This window comes from Thermothelomyces thermophilus, chromosome 1 (genome assembly GCF_000226095.1).
Source record: "Thermothelomyces thermophilus ATCC 42464 chromosome 1, complete sequence".
In the NCBI taxonomy this organism is placed as follows: Eukaryota; Fungi; Ascomycota; class Sordariomycetes; order Sordariales; family Chaetomiaceae; genus Thermothelomyces; species Thermothelomyces thermophilus.
Window position 1 is genome coordinate 7,363,425 of NC_016472.1, and position 22,345 is coordinate 7,385,769.

The 22,345-nt window shown below is 57.4% G+C and overlaps 6 protein-coding genes across 6 annotated transcripts; 3 read left to right on the plus strand and 3 right to left on the minus strand.

Moving 5' to 3' along the window:
* Nucleotides 1-19: 19 nt before the first annotated feature.
* Nucleotides 20-4,315, minus strand: MYCTH_113457 (uncharacterized protein; the record flags this gene model as incomplete). Its single annotated transcript, XM_003660061.1, has 4 exons — nucleotides 20-1,496; nucleotides 1,533-3,058; nucleotides 3,212-3,596; nucleotides 3,783-4,315. 4 exons carry the CDS (start codon nucleotides 4,313-4,315, stop codon nucleotides 875-877), a joined length of 3,066 nt encoding a protein of 1,021 aa, XP_003660109.1. The 3' UTR covers nucleotides 20-874.
* A 6,102-nt stretch (nucleotides 4,316-10,417) lies between these two features.
* On the plus strand, nucleotides 10,418-11,195 carry MYCTH_86350 (uncharacterized protein). Its single transcript, XM_003660062.1, has one exon. It carries the CDS (start codon nucleotides 10,423-10,425, stop codon nucleotides 10,639-10,641), a length of 219 nt encoding a protein of 72 aa, XP_003660110.1. The 5' UTR covers nucleotides 10,418-10,422; the 3' UTR covers nucleotides 10,642-11,195.
* Nucleotides 11,196-11,364: 169 nt separating this feature from the next.
* MYCTH_90354 (uncharacterized protein) lies at nucleotides 11,365-12,454 on the minus strand (the record flags this gene model as incomplete). Its single annotated transcript, XM_003660063.1, has 3 exons — nucleotides 11,365-11,969; nucleotides 12,073-12,298; nucleotides 12,368-12,454. The coding sequence occupies 3 exons, from the start codon at nucleotides 12,452-12,454 to the stop codon at nucleotides 11,365-11,367; spliced, it is 918 nt and encodes a 305-aa protein (XP_003660111.1).
* Nucleotides 12,455-14,585: 2,131 nt separating this feature from the next.
* On the minus strand, nucleotides 14,586-16,728 carry MYCTH_74927 (uncharacterized protein; the record flags this gene model as incomplete). Its single annotated transcript, XM_003660064.1, has 3 exons — nucleotides 14,586-14,952; nucleotides 15,043-16,081; nucleotides 16,152-16,728. The coding sequence occupies 3 exons, from the start codon at nucleotides 16,726-16,728 to the stop codon at nucleotides 14,586-14,588; spliced, it is 1,983 nt and encodes a 660-aa protein (XP_003660112.1).
* Nucleotides 16,729-17,343: 615 nt separating this feature from the next.
* Nucleotides 17,344-18,808, plus strand: MYCTH_2314005 (uncharacterized protein). Its single transcript, XM_003660065.1, has one exon. The coding sequence runs from the start codon at nucleotides 17,893-17,895 to the stop codon at nucleotides 18,301-18,303; it is 411 nt and encodes a 136-aa protein (XP_003660113.1). The 5' UTR covers nucleotides 17,344-17,892; the 3' UTR covers nucleotides 18,304-18,808.
* Nucleotides 18,809-19,583: 775 nt separating this feature from the next.
* Nucleotides 19,584-20,966, plus strand: MYCTH_2035984 (uncharacterized protein; the record flags this gene model as incomplete). The annotated part of the gene is made up of 2 exons (XM_003660066.1): nucleotides 19,584-20,298; nucleotides 20,398-20,966. Coding segments are annotated over 2 exons (1,284 nt in total), but the record flags the coding sequence as incomplete, so codon positions are not given.
* Nucleotides 20,967-22,345: the final 1,379 nt, after the last annotated feature.

Below are 22,345 nucleotides of genomic sequence, written 5' to 3' on the forward strand. Positions count from 1 at the left end.
TTTTTTTTTTTTTTTTTTTGGAATACTAGGCTCTCTCATTACGCGTGTACAGTAGACAGCGAGTAACCAAGCCTACTTGGTAGCTCTTAAGACCTGCTGCGGCCACAGCCGGGGGCCCCCCTCCGGTCCAAATGAACCCATCAAAAACCACAGCTGCGGACGTGTCAAATCCGTAATCATAAACCTCGCAAAACCGTAGTCGTAGTTAGTTGTAAGGAAGGGTATCCCGATCGTCTCTCTACGTGCTCGACCACCATTCACACCCCTCTCTCTCTCTCTTTGCCTGTCCACCGTGGTCCCGTCCCATCTAAGGTAGGTGGTCAACCTCACAGATTAAACCCCTCCTTTCCTTCTGTTGCCATAATAAACCCGAACCAAAAGCTCTGATGTTGTACGTATATGTACGTCGAAGAAAAAGACCGAACCGCATTCTTGATCCGTTGTCCTTCCTTCTTTCCGTTTGGGGAAAAAAATAATAAAAATGAAAAAGAAAACAAGGATAAAACCGTCTCTGCAACGGCTGACCGAATGAATGTCAAAGAAAAAGAAACAGTTGTACGATGCCAGCCTGCCTAACGCGTAGATGATGCTCCAAATCCCCATATATGCGGTCCGCTCGTGCTGTCTCGGCTCACTCGCTTGGTTTTGTCCCCCTTTCACCAACCCCGCTTCTGACACTTGATTTCCTCCCTCAATAGAGGAGGCCGTAAGCAAAACGACCGCCCCAGGCAGGAAGAAGGGAGTCAGACTAGACTAGCAGGGTCGAACCAGTCACGGGGGGGGTGGTGGGCTGACCGGGAGACCAAGCAGTACAAGGCGACGGCCGTGATTCTATGGCAGACCCGCCTTCCTCTTCTTTCCCCTCCCCTTCCCTCTATAAACTCATGGTCAACCACTCCCACTCCTGTGGCGCAGGCCGCTGGCTTCCTGGCCCGGCCAATGGCCTCTGCATGCCGCTACTGCCGCCGCTACTGCCAAAGCCACCCAAACTAAAGCTACTAGCACTGGGCTGCAACGAAGCCAGCCCCGCGCTCGAACCCAGGCTCGGCTTCGACAGGCCCGCCGACGACGTTGCCGCGCCCTCGTTGGATCCCGTAGAGCTCTCCGGGCTGTCGATGTCCATGCTGTTCAGCGACGGCTGCTCTGCCGCTGTGACGCTCTTGCTGTGGCGGCGTTGGCGTTTCGACGAAGACAACGAGGAAGAGGAGATGGCTGTGGTGCGCGGTACGGAGGCGGCGCCCGGGCCGGGAAGGTTCTTCGCCGGGGCCGCAGCGATCGGAACGACACCCTTGCCGCCAACGGCAACATTGGTAGAGGAGATGGCATTGCCGTGGTAGCCGGTTGGCGTGTTTCCATTCCCGGTCGACGCGGCGCCGTTCGCGGAACTTTCGCTGTCGTTGGCGTTACCGGTCCGGTTCGAGGCTGCCGGCGGGGTGCTCGCCTGAGCTGGGGGAGGGTTGGCGCTGGAGGAGACGGATAAAGTCGAGCCCCTCTTGCTTATCCCCCCAGAGGAGCCGCCGTTCTTCCTCGACCGGGTGCCGCCGCCGCCGACAGGAAGACTCGAACCGGAGCCGCGGTTCCGCTTCTTGATGACGTCCGTCTTCAAGCTCAGCGGGCGAACCACACCATGCAGCTTGAGGAAAAGACCGCAAGCATTGCAGAGGGGTTGGCCTTCGGGATTGCGGCGCCAGAGCGGCGTTGTCTGGGTGAAGCAGTTGGTACATGTTGTGGGGGTGTTAGTGTTGGAGGAACTGTTGTTGTTGTTGTTGTTGTTGTTGTTGTTGTTGGTGGTGGTGGTAGTGGTGGTGGTGGTGGTGGTGGTGGCGTTGGAGTTGGAGTTCGTGCTGCTGCTGTTGCTCTCGTTCTGACTGCTTCCCGCGGCGGCTTGGAGGTTGGTTGTGGAACCCTGCCTCGAAGCTGGAGGAGGCGAGGACGGGCGGCTTGTAGAGACAGAGGAGAAGGCCGAGTTCTGGTTGGCCTCGGCTGGCGGCGAGTTCGGGGTCGACTGTGCCAACCTGTCGAACGGATTGCCCTTGCTTGTCAACCTCGGGGTCGATGCTGTCCGCGGTACCTTCCCGACGCGACCGTTCGTTGTACGGAAAGGCTGCGACTGCGACCTGTTCAGATTTCCGCCCTCCCAATCCCCCTTCGAGTCGACGTAGTCGGTCGTGGTGCCGCCTATTGTCACCTGTTTCCGAGTAGGCCCGCCAGGATACCTAGCCGCCTGCATGCTAAAGTTGCCCGGGAGAGATGGATCCCACTGCAGTGACGAACAGTCAAACGCACCGTCATCCATACTGCTTCCTTGGGGCGAGAGGTCCTGCGAGATTGGCAGATTGCGGTCGGCAAAGGCGCCGCCGTCCTCGTCGTCGGAATCCGCTCCGAAGGAGAACATGCTCTCTTGGCCCAGCCCGACGGCGGGGGAACGAGCAGGGAGGTCTTGCTGGAACACCCGGGTCGGGTCGACATGGCTGAAAGAGCTCGGCGCCGTAAAAGCCGAGGACGTCTCGGGGCCGGTCGATGCGGCCGGGAACATCAGGTTTCCTCCATTCGCGCCGTAGGGGAACTGTTGGCCTAGCGGGTTGGCCATGGCGGCAGGGCCATTCCTATACGGATGTTGGCGCATCTGCCGCACATCCATGGAGCCAAAGTAGAAGCCATCGGCCTCGCCCAGGGGATGCGGTGTGGAAACGGCAGACTGATAGGCCGAGCCGGGAGGGGAATAGAAGTCGGCCCCTAGGGAGCCCGAAGGCATCGAGGAGGCATTATAGAGGCTGGCGAACGGGTCATTCGCCGCCATTGGCGAGGTGGCCGGCGAGAAGGAGAAGTTCTGCTGGAAGGGCCCGGCAGAGCTTATGCTCAGGTCGTTCCCCAAGCGGAAGGTGTCGAGCGGGAAGGGAACTCCCATCTGATTGGGCGGTTGGCTGGCGGCGGCGGGATGTTGTAAGTGGTCGAGTGAGTACTCCTGGAGGTCAGCGTCGGCATCGAGTCCACTTGTCGACAGGCCGCTGTTGACGGCGGGTACGTGGGGGGAGAAATTGGCCGGTCGTTTGCGGGTCTAGAGAGAGAGGCAATGGATCATCAGACCGCCATCACAAAAAAAGCAGGAAGGCATCTCGTGTCATCGAAAATACAAGACGGCTTCAAGGGGCGCGATGGATTTGACTCCAAAGACGACCTGTACGCAGCAGCAAAAGGCGAGAGAACTTACACGTTGGCCGGTCTCGTCAATGCTAGTTTTGCGCGGGTGCCGAGGCAGATAGCCAAATTCGTCCTGAGGCCTCTGGTGGGCGGCAACGGGCACCGACTGGGGTGCAAGATGCTGAGACGACGACGAAGACGACGACGACGACGGCTCCTTGCGGTTCTTGATGGGAATGGCCGTCGCCGTGGTGTGAGCCGACCTCTCCTCCGCCTGGCGCATCGTTTCTGGGGTCGGGGTCAAGGCGAGGCCGGCCGGGGTTCCGACGTTATCGTTGTGAATGAAATCGTCCAGGTTCATCGGGTCCAACTGTGGCGGGGCATGTTCCGACGACTTGCGCAATTGCGCAATCCCACTGGGGGTATTTGCTGATGAGCTGGATGCACGACTTGTCCTTTGTTTGCCCACAGAAGTCAGCAAGCATTCTTCTTTTTCTACCCGGCTCTCTCCCAAGCTTTCTTTCTTTTCTTTTCTTTTCTTTCTTTCTTTCTTTCTCCCAGTCCTCCAACCGGCGAAGTACCACACAATCCGCGGGACACCAAGACGGGAAAGAAAGAAAGAAAGAAAGAAAAAAACCTACTTTGTCGTGTTGGCTGCCTTCGTCTTCTGCAACTTGAGATGCATCATCCGCCACGTCAGGTTTTCCATGCGCTCCTGGGCGGGCAGGAGCTGTTTTGTCTTTGCGTAAAACTTCCAGATCTGGGTGGCCAGCGGGTCTTCCCTCTGCATCTCCTCCAGGCTCTGGGCCTCTCGCCGGGCACTCTGCTGGAAGGGCGGGAAGGCGGAGGCGCGCAGCAGGTCAAGGTGGGCGGCACCACCACCCTGAGCCAGGCCTAGGTTCAGGCGGCCATCGAGCAGGCCGGGACGCAATCCGCCGCCGCCCGCCGCTGCCGTCGTGGTCCCCGACGTCGCCGTCCTCGAGGCCGCCGTCGACGTTGATGTCGGCGGCACCGGCTTGGTACCGGAGGCAGATTCGAGTCGGTCGGTTTTCCGCGCCCCGGTCGCGGCGTCTGCTGGCCTTCGCGGAAAGCGAAAGTCGTGCTCTGTCATGGTGGGATGCATTGGGGCCAGCGGACCAGGCGCCGCAGAGGAATCCGTCGTGGTCGCTGCCATTGATTGCACTTCACTTCAATGGGCGAGACCTGGATCCAAACGATGTTGAGTCTGGATGGAGGGTTGAGGGAGCAACACCCGCGGGGCGGTCGACGCAATGGACCATCGCTCGTTCGTTGGCTCCGTTACTGTCCTCGGCTCTGGGGCCTTCCCCACGCCTGTGTGCAGCACAGGCCGCCCCTGCGGTGCAGTTCCCGGGTTCAGGTCCTGCCGATGGGGACTGGGCTTGTGGGCGCCCGGCGCGAATAGCCTGGGCAGAGGCGAACTGGCACTCCGGCTTTGCACAGTGTGTTCGGCCGCGCCTTTTCACTTAGTTACTGGCAAATCGGGCTTTTGACTATTAACAACCCACGAAATAAATAGTGTAACGTCGCCAGAGAGGAACAAGAGGAAGAAAAAAAAGAAAGAAAAGAGTCCGAGACAACTCTAGGCGAAAGGCTTATTTTTTCTTTTACGTTTCTCGAAGGTTTACGGATGGTAAAGGAAAAAGCGGGTGGTTGCCCTCTGGGTAATTGTTCATGTGTTTTTTCTGGCTCCGCTCGCCACAGCGCCTCTCTCTCTCTAGCTGAGAACGGTGGAGATTCCCGTGGCCCCTGCCTGCCGCTGCTGACATGTCGCGATGTAATGGAACGCGGCCCCGCCAAGCCTCGTGGGAAGGCCCGGGACCAGGTGGCAACCTTGGGAAAGTGGGATGTGAAGGAGGAGAGAATTGCCAAATAAGGAAGACAGAAGGCGAGACTTGCGCGACACCCCAAAGACTCGATTGCTTCGCCAGCATGACAATGTGTACGCACGTCCGCGCCTAGGGATGCTGACATCATCATCATCATCTTCTTCTTCTTCCTCTCCTTCATCGTCTTAAATATGTGCCGAAGAAAGGAGGATTGCATTGTTCGCATTAACTCGAAAGTGCCACCGCCAGAAGGGAAGCGGTCATCCCAGCTCGTCAGGTCGTTTGCAAAGCCACGCCGGCCACCAGACGGCATGCAACCCACTACCGTAGTAGCGTTCGGGGACAGGGACCAACAAGGGCCCGTATGCTCAGTCCATTCAGAGACCCGCAGCGATTTCCGCTTCGAGTTGCTCCGCAGTCAACGACTACACTAACGACTAGTGTCGTGTAAGTGCGTAGTGTACGGAGTGCTGTACTGTACTGTACGGATTACATACCGAGTATACTACCGCTGGCCTTGCTTCCTAGGAATGCAGGTCAAAATAACAAAGCGAACCTAGGAAGCAAATAGTTATTGCGGGACCGCTCTGAGATCCGCCGATGGTGTCGAGCATCCGCCATTCTCTCTCTCGCGCGCGCGCGTTTCCCGAGCCCCATGACTACTCTGCTGCCGATTTCAATCAGCTATTTCAGAATTCCAGATTCAGAACGGACCGGCCTTAAATCTAGAAGCAACCTTTCCGGGATTGCAGGTGGGGGTTCCCCCCCCCCCCAATCCCTCCTTCCCTCCCTCCCTTCCCCCTTGCCCGGGAGCGAGCATCCAAAAGCTGAAGGCAACTGGTACGTCGGGCTAGGTAACTGGTACGTGAACATGCGCCTGGGTACATACATACCTGACTAACTCTCAGTGCTAGAGCAACCACACACCGTGAGTTTGGAAGAAGCCAGGGCGGGATGTGGCGGTTTCTTGGCTGAAAGCACCCCGCGTCGCCGGCGGCGTTGTTGTTTGTTCGTTTGTTTGTTTGCAAGGGAATCAGTTGCAGTGCGCAGAACCGGAAGCGATTGTAAGGCACTCGAGTCGAGAGAATGCGGCGGTTCATACCATGGCCGGTGATATGGACCAGGTTTCGCGATCAGCGGGTTTCGAAGCAGGATGTGCAGTTTGGTTCGCTAGGCAATCAGGAGTTCAACTACTCGCGATTACGGAGAACGGCGGCCTGTCTGCACGTTAGGGAAAACTCATACTGGGCCCCTCATCTAGGATATTGTACTATGTATGTAGGAGGCCTCTTCCCGGAATGCTTCTTGAGATGCCGGTTCAACGCAGCCAGCGGCGCGGGGTGCGGCCGGGTAGCGTACCAGGTTCGAGACCAGTCGACCGCTCACATCACTTGTCTAGACCGGCCTCGAGGTCCGCACCGCTCCATCAGTCATGGCGGGATCATGGCCGTTGCCCCAAACTCATCAGAAACCGAGACGGGTAATGTGGACGTACTAAAGAGCAACAGAATACACCATCCCCCGTGGGTTGCGACAGAGATCTCGCCAACAAGATCGAGGCTGGCAACTTCGCACCACCCATCGTTCAGCCGACCTTGACCTGGTCTTCCCCCCACGCAGTTCCTGAAAGCGACAGTGCCGGCAAGACCTAGACCGAGCTCCCCGGCCGCGGTTGAGAATAGCCCGTTGGCAATTCTCCTCGTACTTTCACAACGTCTTCGTGTTGTGGAAGCCGCCAAAAAGTGGAGGGTTGGGAATGGAGCAGTTATCCCAGTTATCCCACCTTTTCTCGAAGACACGCGGATACGGGACCCAAGAGACGCGTTCTCGATTCCTCGAACGCGGGCTGCCCCGTGCATACATAGGTATCTTAAGGTAGGTAGTTATAGCGATTCGGTCCCCAGCTTTGCTTGCTCGAGTCGTCGAGGAGGGACCACGGGAGTACCTGTGCATGTACCGACCCGTACTGAGTACTCGTATCAACAGTACATACATATGTACATACCAGGCACGGCGGGCCAAGCTTGGGAGCCTTTAGAGCGCTTGCATGGGGACCCCCACTCGATAAACCAAGCTGGGAAACAGCCCTCCAACCTCGGACCTCGAGACCCTAAAGCCTTTGCCGCGTCTAACCTTCAGTTTCCAGAGAGGCCAAGAGTGGGAGCTCGAAACATGCCACCGTCCCAATTAGCCTCGCACCGAGATGCAATAGCGGCTATGTTGAGGCGCTGTGTATAGCTACTTCCAGAGGCTCTATGGTTCGTAGTCGAGTATACTAACACTACTACTACCTTGAGTTAGCGCGGGTGGGTAACCGGTATTGATGTATGTACAGTGGGGTCAGAAAAGTGTTTGCCCACCCACTTTTTCCACCCTCCAACTTCAAAGACATACAGAACACGCAAAACAGGGCCAAACTGCCACCAAATTAATATTACAACTACGGCTATTTCAGTACTTGATTAGGCCACCTTGTGATTGAGCCAAAAGATCCATCCTTTTCCCCATACCCATAGTCAAATTGACCAGGAATTCAACAGGTATTTGGCTCCAGACTTCCTATAGTACTATAGCCATCTGAGCCACTGTCTTAATCTGATACCGCCTGTCAGAGATTTTTATCTTCATCCGGTGCCAGATATTTAATTAGACTGAGGTCTGGGCTCTGTGGTAGCCACTGAAGTAGCCGAACTTCGGCAGCTCTCTTCAACAGTTAAATAGACCCCTTATAGTGATATATTGCCCTATCCTTTTGCAATTATACCCCAGAGCCATAGATTGACCCCATCTTATTATAGAAAGGAAAGAAGTATGGTATGAAGATCTGGTCGGTATATTTGAGTCGGTTTAACCGGGTACCCTAGGGCAGGGTGGTATAAGTGATTTAAGGGTATCTATTTGGTTAGTTCTTATATACCGTAGAAGGTACCAGACGGCTTGGTCATCTAACTTAGAAGGTCTTCCAGATCTGGGCTTTGATTGGAATGGCTTGTCGGCTCTATTGGTAAGGTTATATTTAACTTTCGAGATGGTATAGTTAATGGTCTATCGGCACGGGCTGTAATTATACCTCCTTTCAATCTAGCCAAATGGAGGCTATAAACTAGAGATATCTGGGCTTCTGTAAGTTCCTGGTAAATAGTCTTTGGTCTGGAAGCCATCTTATAGTATTGAAGAGGAGGTTGAAGATGGAAAAGTCGGCGTAGCCGTCGTTGAAGTTGAAGAGGGGTAGTGATTTGGAAGTGGATTTCCAGGGTTGAAGTGGGCAAACACTTTTCTGACCCCACTGTACATTACGCTAGCGGAAAGTACACTAGTTAAAGCACTACTGGGTGTATACACTAGAGTAGGGATCGGTAGCTACTGCGTACGCTAGTGTAGTGTAGTCCCTAATAAAATACCTTATAACTGGTGTGGAATACTGCGTGGTATGTACAGTACACTACATACATAGTGCGGGTGAGTGCACGCCCCCGGGCCCACCGAGATCCTCAGCCCCGAGGGCCACCCCATGGTTGCATCCAGCAACGGTCGCTTTCCCATCTTCATCAGCATCGAAAAAAGAAAGGCATGGGTCTTGATAATAACTTTTTTGGTTATTCCCCCCGACACGGCTACACATACTTAGTGTACATGGGGTCCAGTACGTTGGGAGAAAAATTTGAACAACGCGGCGGTCGCCGTCACAGCCATGACACAGTCGGGCGAGTTTCACGTTTGTCTCCAGACACTCCTCCCTCCCTCACCTTGGAATCGCAATTTAGCCTCTGCGAAAACCGGCCGTTCGGCAGGAACCGGAACAAGTAGCTTCGCTTGCAGCCCGCCGGATGCTCGCTCCCGACATGGTGCGGTTGCCGTCTCTCCACTAGTGTAGTGTAAAGGATCCTTCCCAATCTTCGCCCGTACCGGAATCGGCCCGCATAGACGGCTCTTTCGAGTCGTTGCTTCGTGCGTTCCGGGCCCCTCGTTGTCGGTCTGCGAGGCTGTCGTTCATCCGATTTCGCTGGGGTTTCCCGCTCTTCGCAGCAGGCGTAATCCGCTAGTCCTTCTTCCCCCTCTCCTTCTCCAGTTGCGCCTTATCAATGGACCCGATGTGTGTCGCGCGGGAAATCTGGGTCTTTTGCGAAACAAGACAGGGGGTTCCGGGGGTCCACGCTTACAACTACACATCCCTAGCCGAACCTGGTCCCGCTGCCCATTCACATGCCTTGCACGGCGATGCTCGACTCGGCGATAAGCTTAGCATCCGACAGCATCCACCAAATTTCCATCATCATATTAATGATGCCTCCAAAACGGGAACACGAACATATCGCTCTTTTCAACATGGCGGTGACAAGATCTGCCTGCTGGCATCCCCGCTTTGATCGAGTAGTGTATACAGTACTTGCCAACCTCGGTCCGCCCCATCGGACGGATCCCGGGGGGCGATCTCGATACCTTCTTCGGCTGTGCTCCGTCGTTGGCACGCGACACATTGCGTGAGAGATCTTTGTCCACAGGTCCTCCCCGGCCGCGGCCGCTGCCGCTGCCGCTGCTGCTGCTGCTGCTGTGGGGTTTGCGTGGTTGCATGTGTGTGTACGGAGGAGTACTGTGTAACTTGGCTTCTGTGCTGGAGTCGAGTCGAGCAAAAAGCAACCGGAGGCTGTTTCACCGGAGAGCGCCCAATCAAGGGTGCAAGTGTGCGAGCCCTGTGGGGGTTGACCGCATCCGCCATGGGTGCCGGGCGGGTGCGTGGGGGCAATTGGGTGATTGCCCGACACATTGATATGAAATCGATTGTTTGGACTGATGACTGTCAATAACGAGCCGTTCCGCTCTGCAGAACCCTAACCCTGTCCCTCACCTCGGGAGGAAGAGGTGGGGGGGAAGGGGGAGAAGGAAATGAGGGGTGGTCTCGACAGGCCAAAAAAAAAAAATAATAATAATAATAAAAGAAGAAGAAGAAGATTGCGATGTTCTCAGTGCTCGCTATACGTTTGGGTGCAAAGGGCGTGGGAAGGAGATTGGGGCAACGTCCTGACTATATACACCTCGCTCGACGGAGCGACTCCCCTCCTCCCCTCCTATCACCGAGGTTGATATGGCTCTGCCGTTGTCCATTCAGAGTCTGGGGATACGGTGAGGTCTGATTCGCAATCTCTTGCACGGGTGAGCACATGGGTTGCGGACATGGGCGAGCGCACGGGTGAGCATCTTTTGGAGTTCTCCGTGGGCATGCTTCCCCTAACTACGCGCGACATTATCCGTACATAAAAGGAGCGTTCCGAGCAACACTGGTACAGTACATACATGACCACGTCTGTACGTATGTACATACTTCGTACGGCACATCTGATTATCTGCCTCCGCTCATTATTACAACTGAGGCTCGAGGATCCTCCCCGTTCGTGCAGTCCCCCATTGGACCCCTATATATACATACCATACCCCCATGGGGCACCAAAAATATGGCCTTGGCGGACCGAACCGCATTCCTCCAAAGACAGAGATTCGGCACCCCGTTCGTTCTTGCTACGTTCCAGGGATAGGTATCCCCGAACTCAGGATGACTAACACTACCGCCGGCGTGTCCGGCCGTGGAACTCCATCTTGCAACAGAGTTGGACCCTCGTCACTGTTCTCGCTTGTCTGGTTTTTCCTCCGGCACTAGCACTTGCACGATAACCGCAGCCCACTCATTCCTCTTTCTCTACTGCATGGGACTTCTTAGTGAGTGAGTCCATCGAGTTCCGTATTTACCCCAAACGCCTCGGAGCGAGCCAAGTCTTTCCCTTCTGAGAGTGGTTCAAGCTGGCATGCCATTACCGCCTCCCGTATTGGCCGTCTTTATGGATGACCTCGTCCAAGGGACGGAGCACCGAGTACGTCTACTGCCTAGTGGCACCGACAACAGATGGAATTGGTCGTCGAGCGTGACCTTATTTTTTTTTTTAAAATCGTTTCTCTTTAATCTTAAATCTTATTCCCCACCAGTTTCCTCCTGTGACCTACAAACCAGCAACAGCAGTCTGCCAGAGATTCCAAGGGCTGCTCGACGGCGGCGTTGATCTGCGTGTTATGGCATGGTTGAGGACAAGAAAAAATTAAAAAGGAAGTTGCTATATGCTATCATAGAATCATCTTATACCGGGACATCAGGTTTCTTTGCAAAGGACTGAGAAAACATTCCTCCACCATCAACCTCGGGTCAGGGGTACACCGCTCCATCCAGAATGGGCCCCTCTCTCTCTCTTGCCAGGACCATCGAGTAACAGCTCCCCATAAGAGACATCAACCCGAGAACAGAGGAAACAGACAACGAGCAAACGCCTCCCCCCTCCCCCTCCCCCCCCCCCCCACAAAACTCACAACGGGCTGGCCCCACGCCAGCCTTTTAAAGCAGGGCAGCCACAGCAATGACGCCGCCCAGAACGGCCCCGGCAACCTTGACCCCGAGAGCGCCATCCCCAGCCAAGGCAGCGGCCGCGTCCGGAACCGAGCCACCGCCGCTGCCGCCGGTAGCACTGGGGCTGTTGCCAGCGGTGCCGGTGCCGGTCGTCTCGGCCGCCCCGACGACGCTGGTGCTCGTCACGTCTCCGCTGACGGCCAGGGCGACCAGGCCCGGGCCGACGCTGGTGGACAGCGAGGTGGCGCCGCCCGAGCTGGTGACCGTGACGACGCGCGTGATGGTCTGCGTGACGGTGGTCACCCGCCAGCCGCTGCCCCAGGGGCCCCAGGGCGAGCCGGCCGCGCCGCCGATGCCGTAGCCCCACGGCCCGCCCGCCCACACGTTTCCGTCCCACTCGCAGCCCGTGACGGTGTAGACGCCGCCGGTCCAGGTGCGCGTGAACTGCGACCAGCGCGAGCGGAAGCGGTCCAGGTCGTCCCAGTCGTCGTCGTCGTCATCGTCGTCATCATGGTCGTTCCAGTCGAGGTCATCCCAGTCGAGGTCGTCCCAATCGTGATCATCATCAAGGTCGGGCCATCTGCCGGTGAATGCTAAAAGGAGGTGGGGAAGGGGTCGAAGTTAGCTTGCCCGAATGAGGCGAGGAGGTTGGGTGGTGGTGGTGGTGGTGGTGGAAGGGGCAAAGAGTGGGATTACCTGGCGCTGTGATGGTGTACACGCCCGTGGAGCCGGCAGAGCTACACGATGACCACCTGGAGCACAGTGACGCGGACAGCGAGCTGTACGAGGTCACGGCTGTCGGGGTGGCCGAGCAGGCCGTCCTGAGGCAGTTGGATACGGAGGCTCCCTGGTTTGCGGAGCAGTAACTGGTGGGAGCCGGCCAGGCGATGGCGGAGGACCACCACGAGTTGAAGCAGTCATACTAGGGGCAACCGATTAGGATTTCCGTCCGGTCCCACAGATGGAGTTGGGGGGATGGGGGAGGACGAACAGCACACTCTGGAGCACCTTCCCACCAGGCTTCGGCCTGAGCAAGTGCCGCGTGGCCGAGGAGTACGAATACGGCGGTGTTCTTCATGGCGGAATGGGGATCAGCGACGTGTCTGAGAGAGGTTGTGAGGGCAAAAAAAAAAGGCAAGGGAGTTAAGCGCCGTAATATAACATTGAGGACGGCATGCGTGGTGACGCACGCTGACCCAAAAAAAGGCTGAAAGGACTGATTCAGATGCCTCTTCTCGGGCCGTCGGTCGTCGACGGGCGAGCGACTGTCAAAGGCGGTGTCCAAGCCGTATCACGAGGTGCTATTGGTACTCCAACAGCAAGAGAGACAGACGCTTGTCCCTGCAAACGGCACACACGGAACCACACAGTAAGGCATATCGAAAGCTAGCTGTACGCACTCAGCCCACGGGAAGTTTTCCGGGTTATCACAGTGCCAGCTAGTCGATCTCGAGCGGGCGAGACCAGACAGAGAGGGCACTGCCCCTGCTGCTGCCGCGCGGCCTGCCGTCACGTAAAGAGCCTCTCGTGTCAAACATCTGGAAATGAAATGCCACCGGGACGTGGACGTGGCGGTGACACGGCAGGAGCAGCGTGTTCGTCATGAGACAGCCGCGAAAGCCATGCCCCAGTGAGTGCGCGGTCCCATGAACCCCGCGATCACAGCGCTCGGTGGTGGCGCGGAGACTTGGCAAATGCGCTAGCGAATGTGCGGCATCCGGATCGTGGCCCACCCCCGCTTCTTCATCTGGCGATCTGCGGTCCGGGGCCGAAGGCGGGCGGAAGCGTGGCTGAGAAGGAATGCCGATATCCTGGATCCATGTCGCTATGTTGTACATAGTAATGCCCAGGCATGGTGGTAGGTAGTGTACCCTGGGTCAGGGAGGTAAGGCATGTAGGAGGCATGTCCACGTGGGACAAGTACATAGTAATCCTGCAGGTTAACGAGAGGCAAGCTGAGTCTCCTGGTTGCTGGCGCTGGGGTCTCTTGATTGTCAAAATAGTTCGGGTGTGGTGCCGTGGGGAATATCCGATGAACCAACGGCAATCTATGAACCAACCGCAGTCTTTCCTCCGGGGGTTCTGGTCTCGGCTTGAATTTAGCTCGAGCAGTTAGTCGCCAGATCGCAATTCGAAAATCTGGCTTTCCTTCCACACCGGATTTATTTGCTTGCCTCCTCCATTGTATTTCAAAAGGTAGAGCAGCGCGTGGCGGATGTACTACAGTAAGATGATGAATCGAAAGGATTCCTCTCAAAAGAGTCGGCTCATGGCTGGAGAGTAACTGTAAGGGGAGGGGGCGCCCCACTTGGTACTCTCGGTGCCGGGGAAGGCAACTGCCGAGAGATTAGATCCTGTCACGACATTGGATGGTTCCAGCGGCGAGCATCACTCAAGCCAAATGCCGCTTCAGCTTGCTACTAGAGTTCTCTCTGTAGTGCAACCTAGGTCCTTCACTTTGCTGCCCATTTCAGACCTGGATGACGACGCTCAGTGTGCTCTCCGTGGTGTAGATCGCGTACACGGCAGAGTCCTGTATGTACGAATTCATGCAATTACATCTGGTTCCGCCGCTTCGCAATGTCTCACCACGCGGCCAGCAAACGGGCAACAATCCGGAGTATTCTGTCTGAGCTGACGCGTCAGCGCTTCGTTTTGCCAAGGAGAGTGATGATGATCTAGTACAATTTCTCTATCACATTCACACAGTAATATTCACACGCCGACGATCGGCATGGCCCGGCCAATCAAACACCCGAGCAATGCCCATCTAGTGCAGTCATCTATTTCCCGACTTCCGACCAGAAACCCCAGGACACGCAGAACAAAAAAAAGCAATGCTGAAAAATGTGTCGTGTACCGTCGACGGTCTCTATATCGTCCATGGTCGAGAAGTCGGCGGAAAGGAAAAACAACGAGAATAAAAAACAGAAAAGTGAGTCAAGCAAGGAACCAGCCACACAGCCCTCCAGCCCTCGCCAAACAAGGAAAAAAAAAAAAAAAAGAAAAAAAACCGACTGGTGACACGTGCCCAACTACGCCATCAGATGTATGTACTTCCTGCCGTCATACCGACCATAACGCCCTAACAAATGCCCCGGCATGCGGCTCTCGTGCACACTCTCCAGCGATCTGCTGGGGCTGCGCTAAGAAACCCTGCAAAGAAAAAAAAGTAAGTTCGGCCTGGAGCCGGCGCGGTTGGCACTAACTTAGAGCATGGTGCCAAAGTCGTCGTTGTCGTCGTCGTCGAAGGGGATCGGTTTGCGCGGGGTCCCTTCGTCGGTCGCCGGCTTGCGGTGGCGGAAGGTAAACCCGACAAACAGGCTCTTCCTCATCTCGTCCTCGCGGTCCGCCATGGTCTCGAGCGCCTGCTGCTTCTCATGCACTTCCTTGTACTTGGCCATGTCGGCCTCGTTGCTGAAGTCGTCAAAGTAGCCCGCGTCCGTCTCCGAGTCCAATTCGGGCACGAACGGCGGCTTGGTCTCGCGCAGCACGGCCCAGTCCACCTCGGCAAAGTACTGGTGCGCATAGATGTCCTTGATGTTGGAAAACCTCCTGGACCTCGAGTTGATGCAGCTGCAATTTCGTCGTCAAGTCAGCCCCTCTCGTCTCTCTCGTCTCTCTCGTCTGCGCCCCACCCGGCAGTTACCTCGGCCGCGGACTTACGTCGTGATAAAGTTCCATGTCCGGTTGCTCAGGAAGTAGTTCGGGTCTTCCCACACCGGCCGCTTTAGGACCTCCTTCCAATGATTCAGGTTCCGCCACGTCTCGTCGGCGGTCGCTCCCGCGAAGGGAGGGAAGCCCGTGAGGGCCTCAAAGAGCATGCATCCCAGACTCCAGTAGTCGACCGTGAAGTCGTACTGCTCGCCCCTCAGCACCTCGGGCGCCATGTAGTCCGGCGAGCCGACGATCGACTTGGCGTAGTTCACGTCCCGCTCCCTCATGGTGCGGTAGCCCTCCCGACGCTCGGCAACCGTACGCTGGTCCATCGGTTTGCCAAACGGGACCGGCGCCTCGGACGCTTTTTCCAGGCGGATCCTCATCGACTCGATCTTGGCGGGAGCCAAGAACCCGGCCGCCAGGCCAAAATCGGTGAGCTTGACGTGGCCGGTCGAGTCGACCAGAAAGTTCTCGGGCTTGAGGTCGCGGTGGATATAGCCCAGCTGGTGCAGGGCGTCGACGGCGCAGAACATCTCGGCGATGTAGAAGCGCGCGTGCCGGTTCGACAGCACGCCCGTGTTGTTGAGGAGAGTGCGGAAGTCGCCGCCGGGTACGTATTCCATGGCAAGATAGATATTCTTGTCGTCCTGGAACGAGTACAGCAGCCGGACGAGCCAGTCACTCTTGGCCGTCGTGAGAATGTCGCGCTCGGTCAGGACGTGCCGGACCTCGTCCAGCTTGAACAGCAGCTTCTTGCTCATGACCTTCAGAGCGCACACCTCCTTGGTATCCTTCTTTTGCGCGAGGAAGACCTGGCCATACCCTCCCTGGCCGACCTGCGTCAGGATCTGGAAGTCGGCGTGCCGCAGCCTCACCCGCCGCTTGCGGAGATTGGCGCGTTCTCGGCCCGTGTACTTTGCCCACATCTGATTATAAGTTTCCTCGTCTGTCGCCGGGGGTGGGGGGAATTCTTCTCTGAACGCATTGAGCCGGTTCTGCCTCTGACTGACATAGGTCAGGAGATCAAAATAGTAGTCAAGGAAATCTGACGAAAACGAAGTCAGCAGCAATCCTGGGAATGGGAGCGGCCCGAACTCCCGCGGACGTGTGCTTACAGAGCTGGGTGACGTTGACCAGGCGCTTGACGGCGGGCTTCTGGAGGAGCTCGCGCTCCTCGGGAGTCAGGCCCCTGGTAGTGTTGAATCGCCGTACCGTCGGCGACGGCCGTTCTCTCGGCTGATACAATTCTTGGCGCGAAAGGGCGGCATGGCTTGGTTGGTATGTCGGCTCGGTGAAGGGGTCTCTCGGGAGGTTTGGGGGGGTGTTTTCCTGTCCTTGTTTTCTCAGAGGACTGCCCGTTCGGGGAGCGCCCTTGCGGATGATGCTGTCGTCGACACTCGGTGAACCCTCTTCCAGAATCTGTAGGTTACTCTTGCCGGGAGACAGCGGCGCGACCACGCTCTGGGGACGGGTGAGCTTCACCGGGGTGTCGAACGCGCTCGGTGGGTTGATCTTCATGCCCTGCAGCGCGGCAGGGAGCTCATTGGCGCCGGGAGGAACCGTCTTCTTGCTGGGGCTGCCCTGTGGAGTGCTGGCAGGGGTGATGAAGTTGTGACGGGTCGGCGTGGAGGGGCGCGCGTCGGTCCTGTCCTGCTTCGCGCCGGGGAACAGGTTTGTCACGAAGCTCGCCATGGTGTGTGGCTGAGCGATCTGCAAAAGGTACCTCTGTATTGACACAAACAAAAGTGATGCGGCGTCTTTGCAGCTCTCAAGTCGTGCCTCTTTGACCGGTCACGACCTCTCGGCAAAAAGAAGGTCGGAGCTGCACCCAACGACGTGATAAAATGCGGTGAGATGATGCAAAGGCGGGTTCGGATCACCTGCACATAAACAAGGCGCGCCAAATGATGGAGACAAGCTTAAATTATTATGGCGCCGAAACCCGCGCCGCGCCAGCGAGGTTCGTCCTGCCCGATTCAGTGATAATGGAGGTGGATTGATTGGGCAGGGAGCGGGGGCGGGGTAGTTACTCCGTACCAGGGCGTCAACACGCAAGGTTGCAACAGCAACCCAGCTGAGGTGTGGGGAACCTCCGGCGCCTGAAACGCGGAAACTCAGCCCAGTCGTGGGACCCGGAACGCGGTGCGCCCGGGGTGGAGTCCTGGGAGCCAGGCATTTCGTGCATGCAGGCTTGGCGTCAGCTGACAGCCGGTCTCGACTTGCCCGGAGCTTGTTCCCATCATTTTTGCCAGGAGCTCTCGCCGAGTTCAGGTCTGGACCAAAAAACGTCAACATCTGATAGGAGCGCATAAAAGCACCTCGACAACCCGACAACCCGTGGTCGCCCAAAATGCCAAAAGAACGTAACTACAATCCCGTGCAGGCTCAGCGCAAGGCTGAGAAGGCCAGAGCGATTAAGAAAGGTGCCGTCGCGTCGGAAAACCGTGCCCGCGTTCTGATGTTCCGGGCGCCAATATCCCATTATCCCATGTACTGAAATCAAACTAACTCATCGGTTCGCATATAGGCAAGCTAGAGCAGCAAGCACGGAGGAACGAAAAGCTAGCCAAGCGCAACCCCGCCAGGATACAGCAGCAGATCGATGACCTCAAGGCAATAAAGGAGGGCGGAGGGAAGCTCACGGCCCACGAGGAGCGAGCTCTCGAGGCTCTCGAGAAAGATCTGAAGGCGGTCCTTAAGGCAAGAGAAGCGCTGGGGGATAAAGCACCGCAATTCAGCCGTGGCCCGCCGAGGCAGGGACAGAGAGGTGACGGCGTCCTGGGAAAGAGGAGGCGCGATGCTGAAGACGAATCCAGCAGCGACAGCGACGTGCCCGAGGATGTCAAGCGCATACCGATGCCGAGAGATACGCCGCCCCCCATTCCGAAGGAGATCCTGGACGAATGGTACGCCAAGCGCCGGGCGAAGAGAAACGCGGAGCGGGCGTCGGAAGCCGAACGGCAAGAATCCGGGAAGCCCGCCGCGCCCGTCATCGAGTCCAAGACGGTGTACGAGGCCAAACCGGTCGTCAGAGATTTGCGCAAGGAAGCTGTGAGCGCCTTCATGCCGACGGCCGTCAGGATGAAGATCGAGAAGAGCAAAGGGCGGGGAGGCCTGTTAGAACCAGAAGAAGCGGATCGGCTGGAGAAAGAGGGCTACCTTCGGACCCGTGAACCGACACGACCGCAGACCGGGGAACCACAGGCCGGCCAAGATGCCGGTCCCCGCGGCGTGACGATGGAGGAGGTTGCAGACGAGCAAGGCTAGGCTAGCGGCGCCACGGGGCAATTCTGTCAAATTCGGGACTCGCAGACCCAAGGCGCATCGGGCTGGGTTCGGTGGTAAGATATTCATTCCGAGGACCCAGCCTTCTCAGCAAATGAGCACGCTGATGCTACGAGCGGTGGCGAAGGATGACCGGTCCTCCTTTGCCGGGGCAAATTATACCAAGTACGCAGTACGGCGCCTCGACGTTGTCAGGTCCTTCTCGGGGCAAGCCGTAATTATCAGCAGTGCTTCTAGTTAGAAGAGCCATGTCTGTTGCGTGCGGCAAAAACACTACAGCGGCGAACCCCGATTGTTTCATTGCCGCTTAGTGTAGGTCTGTGAGCTAGGGGACGAAGCGTTGCAGTTTACCCTGGTTTCAGATTAGCACGTTTAAGGGGCAAGGAGCGCATATCGAGGGAGGGGGCCATGCTTAGTATTAGTAGGATTTGCCAAGAATGGAGAAATAGCCATCTGGATTCACAAAGCGACTTCTGATGGCCAAGTCACTAGACGATCCCACAACAAAGGTTGCCGCGGGTTGCTCCTTGACATGCCGTACACTACGGCGTGGGGAACTCGGCGGATGATCTCACCTCAGCTCGACTGCGGCCCCAAGCGGGGCCTCTTCACAAAACAACGTGGGTCAAGCGGCACAGCGCACCTGCACCTGGTGTTAAGAGATCATCTATGCTTAGTGCGTATGTAGTATGTATGTATGTACAGTATGTATGTACATACATCACTACTGCGCACACGCACCACCAACAGTAACTACCCTCCCTCTGTAACAAGACGGTTTCAAGTGGATCTGTTTGCCACCATTCCCGCTCTGCTCGGCGCCCATTTTCAGGTTGGTTTTCCTGTTTGTTCGTTTCTCCCTCTTCGTTTATTAATGATTATATCATTGTATTTGTTTTCTTTGACTTGCTGTTTCTTTTTCCCAGTTGTCGAGCAGCACGCTGCTTCCCGCCTCCTGCCTTCTCGTCTTCTATCTCATCTGCCACAACTCGTCACACTCGTCCCATTCCGTCACTGGCAGCTTAAATTAACGCGAGATGTCCAGGAGTAGCACCCTGTCTTGGGGGACAGGGCTGCAAAATGGTCTCAAGAAGATATGTTCCGTGGTACACATCGCCAGGTCCGGGCCGCGCGCGCGAGATCTCGTGTCAAGAGGAGGCGGCGGGGGAGAAGATGGGTCAAAATCGCCGAGGAGTCCCGGCAGCATTGATTCCCTGCACGACAGCGCCGGCCTGTCGTCCAGCTCCATCAAGATTTCAGCGGCCGGCGAATTCGACCAAGACTCTCGGGATGGGGGCATTCGCGCCTGGCTGGTCGTCTCGGGCTGCTGGCTGGCGCTCTTTGCGGCCCTCGGTTTCATGAACATCCTGTCGACCTTCCGGGCCTATCTCGCGACGACTTGGACCGCCGACGACCTCAGCCCCGGCGCCGTCGGCGGCGCCATCTTCGCCTACGCCTTCCTCAGCTTCCTCCTGGGCCTCCACGTCGGCCCGCTCTTCGACAAGCACGGCCCGCGATGGCTCATCCTCGGCGGCACCGTCTCCCTCGTCGCGAGCCTGCTCCTCGCCAGCGTCGACGCCGCCGCCGCCGCCGCCGGGCTCATCCTCGCCGCCCTCGCCATCCTCGGCAGCCTCGGCAGCACCCTCCTCTACGTGCCGTCCGTCGCCGCCGTCGCGCGCGTCTTTAGCGCCCACCACCGCGGCCTCGCCATCGGCCTCGCCACCACGTCCACCTCCGCGAGCGGCCTCGTCTTCCCCCCGCTGCTCGACGCCCTCTTCGCCCGCGTCGGCTGGGCCTGGGCCGTCCGCGCCATCGCCCTGTTCTGCCTCGCCCTCACCGTCGCCGCTAACTTTCTCATCACCCGCGCTCCGGGCCTTGCGGCCGGGACGGAGAGGGAGGAGGGGGAAAGGGGGGAGGAGAAGGAGCCAAAGGAGCAGAAGGAAGGCGGGGAGAAAGAAGCCGCCGCCGCCGGCGGCAGTAGCAGCAGCAGCAGAAGCAGCAGAAGCAGCCTGCGCCCGCTTCGCGCGCGCATCATCTTTGGTGGTGTTGGTAGTGGTGGTGGTGGTGTCAGCGCAGCGGCGGGCTTCGCGCCGACGGTCGGGGCCGTCCTGTGCGCGCAGCTGGGGTCGTCTCTGGCGCTGAGTTACCTGCCGCGCTACGCGCTCGGCAGGGCGGGGCTCGGGCGCGCCGAGGCGTTCGAGGTCGTGGCGGTTGCCAACGGCGCCTCGGTGGCGGGGAGGGTGCTGGCCGGTTGGGCCGCGGACCGGCTGGGGCCGTTCGACGCGAGCGTCGGGTGCTGCGCGGCCGCCGCGCTGGCCTCCCTCGCGGTCTGGCTCCCCGCCGGCGGGACCAAGGGAGGGGTCATGTCCTTCGCGGCCGTGTTTGGCGTCGCCAGCGGGGGCGGCGTCAGTCTCGCGCCCGTGGTGGTTGGTCGGCTCTGTGACGCGCGCGAGTACGGGAGGTACTATGGGACGTGCCATGCCATCACCTCGTTCCTGGTGATGCTGGCCGTCCCGGTCGCCGAGCAGGTGTTTGACGGCGGGGAGGGGCGTCATCCGAGCCTGGTCGTCGTCACGGGGGTGTTCTACGTCCTCGCAGCCGTTGCCTTCGCTGCTGCGAGGGTGGTCGTGGCTGGGCGGAGGCTACGGATCATATGCCGCTGACGAATCCATCTGCCGGTAGCCGAACGAAGCGCTGGTGATAAGGGACAGAAAAAACGTGATCCGTACATACGCTACATGCTATTCCGGTGTAGACTGTATGTATTTCCGTATACAAGGAGCACAACCATTACCCTATTGGACTCCCGGCTGTCGAGGTTGTCTCATATTCCCCCGTCCCCATCCTTGACCCTCAGGCCAGTAAGAGTTAAGAATTTCCAAACCCGCGAGCTAGCTCTCACAATACCTTTAGCGTAACTTGTTCGGGCATATACGCTAAAGTCGCCTGTAAACATGACAGCCGCACAGCCGCACGGCAGCGGCCCAGACCGGGTTGGTTGATATCTTGGACGAAGCCGTCTCCATGGACCAATCCGTACAGTACACACACATCTGTGACGGCTGCTATTGTCCAAAGATTGATCTGCCCGAGATGGGAGGGAAATGAACGGGATAAATGTGTTGGATGGTCGAGTGTAGTTAGTCATTCTCGACCGCACGGCATCGTCCCGCCAAAAAAAAGGGGGGCGGGTATGCCGCCCGTGCGGATATATCCTGAAGCCTGCCCGAGTGTATGTATGTATGTACATGCATACGTACATTCATGCGAAACTCGCCAGATAGGATGGAGGACCCTAATGCAATGCACGAACTGCAGCGGGCGGCTTCAACACGAGCCCCCCCCGATTGACACGTGTGAGATGTTGCGCTTCCGCGAAAGATGAAAAGTTCCCGCCTCACAATATCTCTCTCTGGTGGCTCATGATCATCCGAGCCTTCTCCCGCCAACGTTGGGTGCAGATAAGGTCCATGGTGCTGGTGGTCACTTAAATCGACCTCGGTTGGTCTCCTTTAGTGTACGGTCTTCTTTCCGAAGCTCTGAGAGAACGAGCGAGACCGACGGCTGTAAGTACATACGGAATACACACTTCACTACTGAAGCACGGATAGAGTCTGGGCTCTCCGGCCTCGTCCGTGTACTAATCTCTACGCGCGCGCGCGGGATCTTGCATCGAGGGAAGGGGGGGGGGGTAGCTGCTAGGAGAACGCAGCTACCTCGGTACTTAGCTTTAGGTAGTCTTGCTTTGGTGAATAATGTATTTGGCTCTGCTGCAGGCAAACAAAGGCACGCAGGTAGGTACTAGCTAGGTAAAGTAGGTACGTACGGATCTTGTATGTACTGTAGTACGTATGTGCTATGTACATACAGTACGGATAGCCTGAGCCAGTATGCTTCGATGGAGGAGGAAATTGTCGCAGAAGCACGGGAAGCAGAACGACACGGGCGGCCAAATTGGACTCCTTCGACTTCCTTGGAAGAGCTGGAACATCGGGACCCCCCCTGCCAGAGCTGACATGTTGCT

Coding starts and splice junctions, on each gene's coding strand:
- MYCTH_2314005 (XM_003660065.1), top strand. CDS start 17,893: ATGCCGAGAGATACGCCGCCCCCCATTCCGAAGGAGATCCTGGACGAA.
- MYCTH_86350 (XM_003660062.1), top strand. CDS start 10,423: ATGGGGCACCAAAAATATGGCCTTGGCGGACCGAACCGCATTCCTCCA.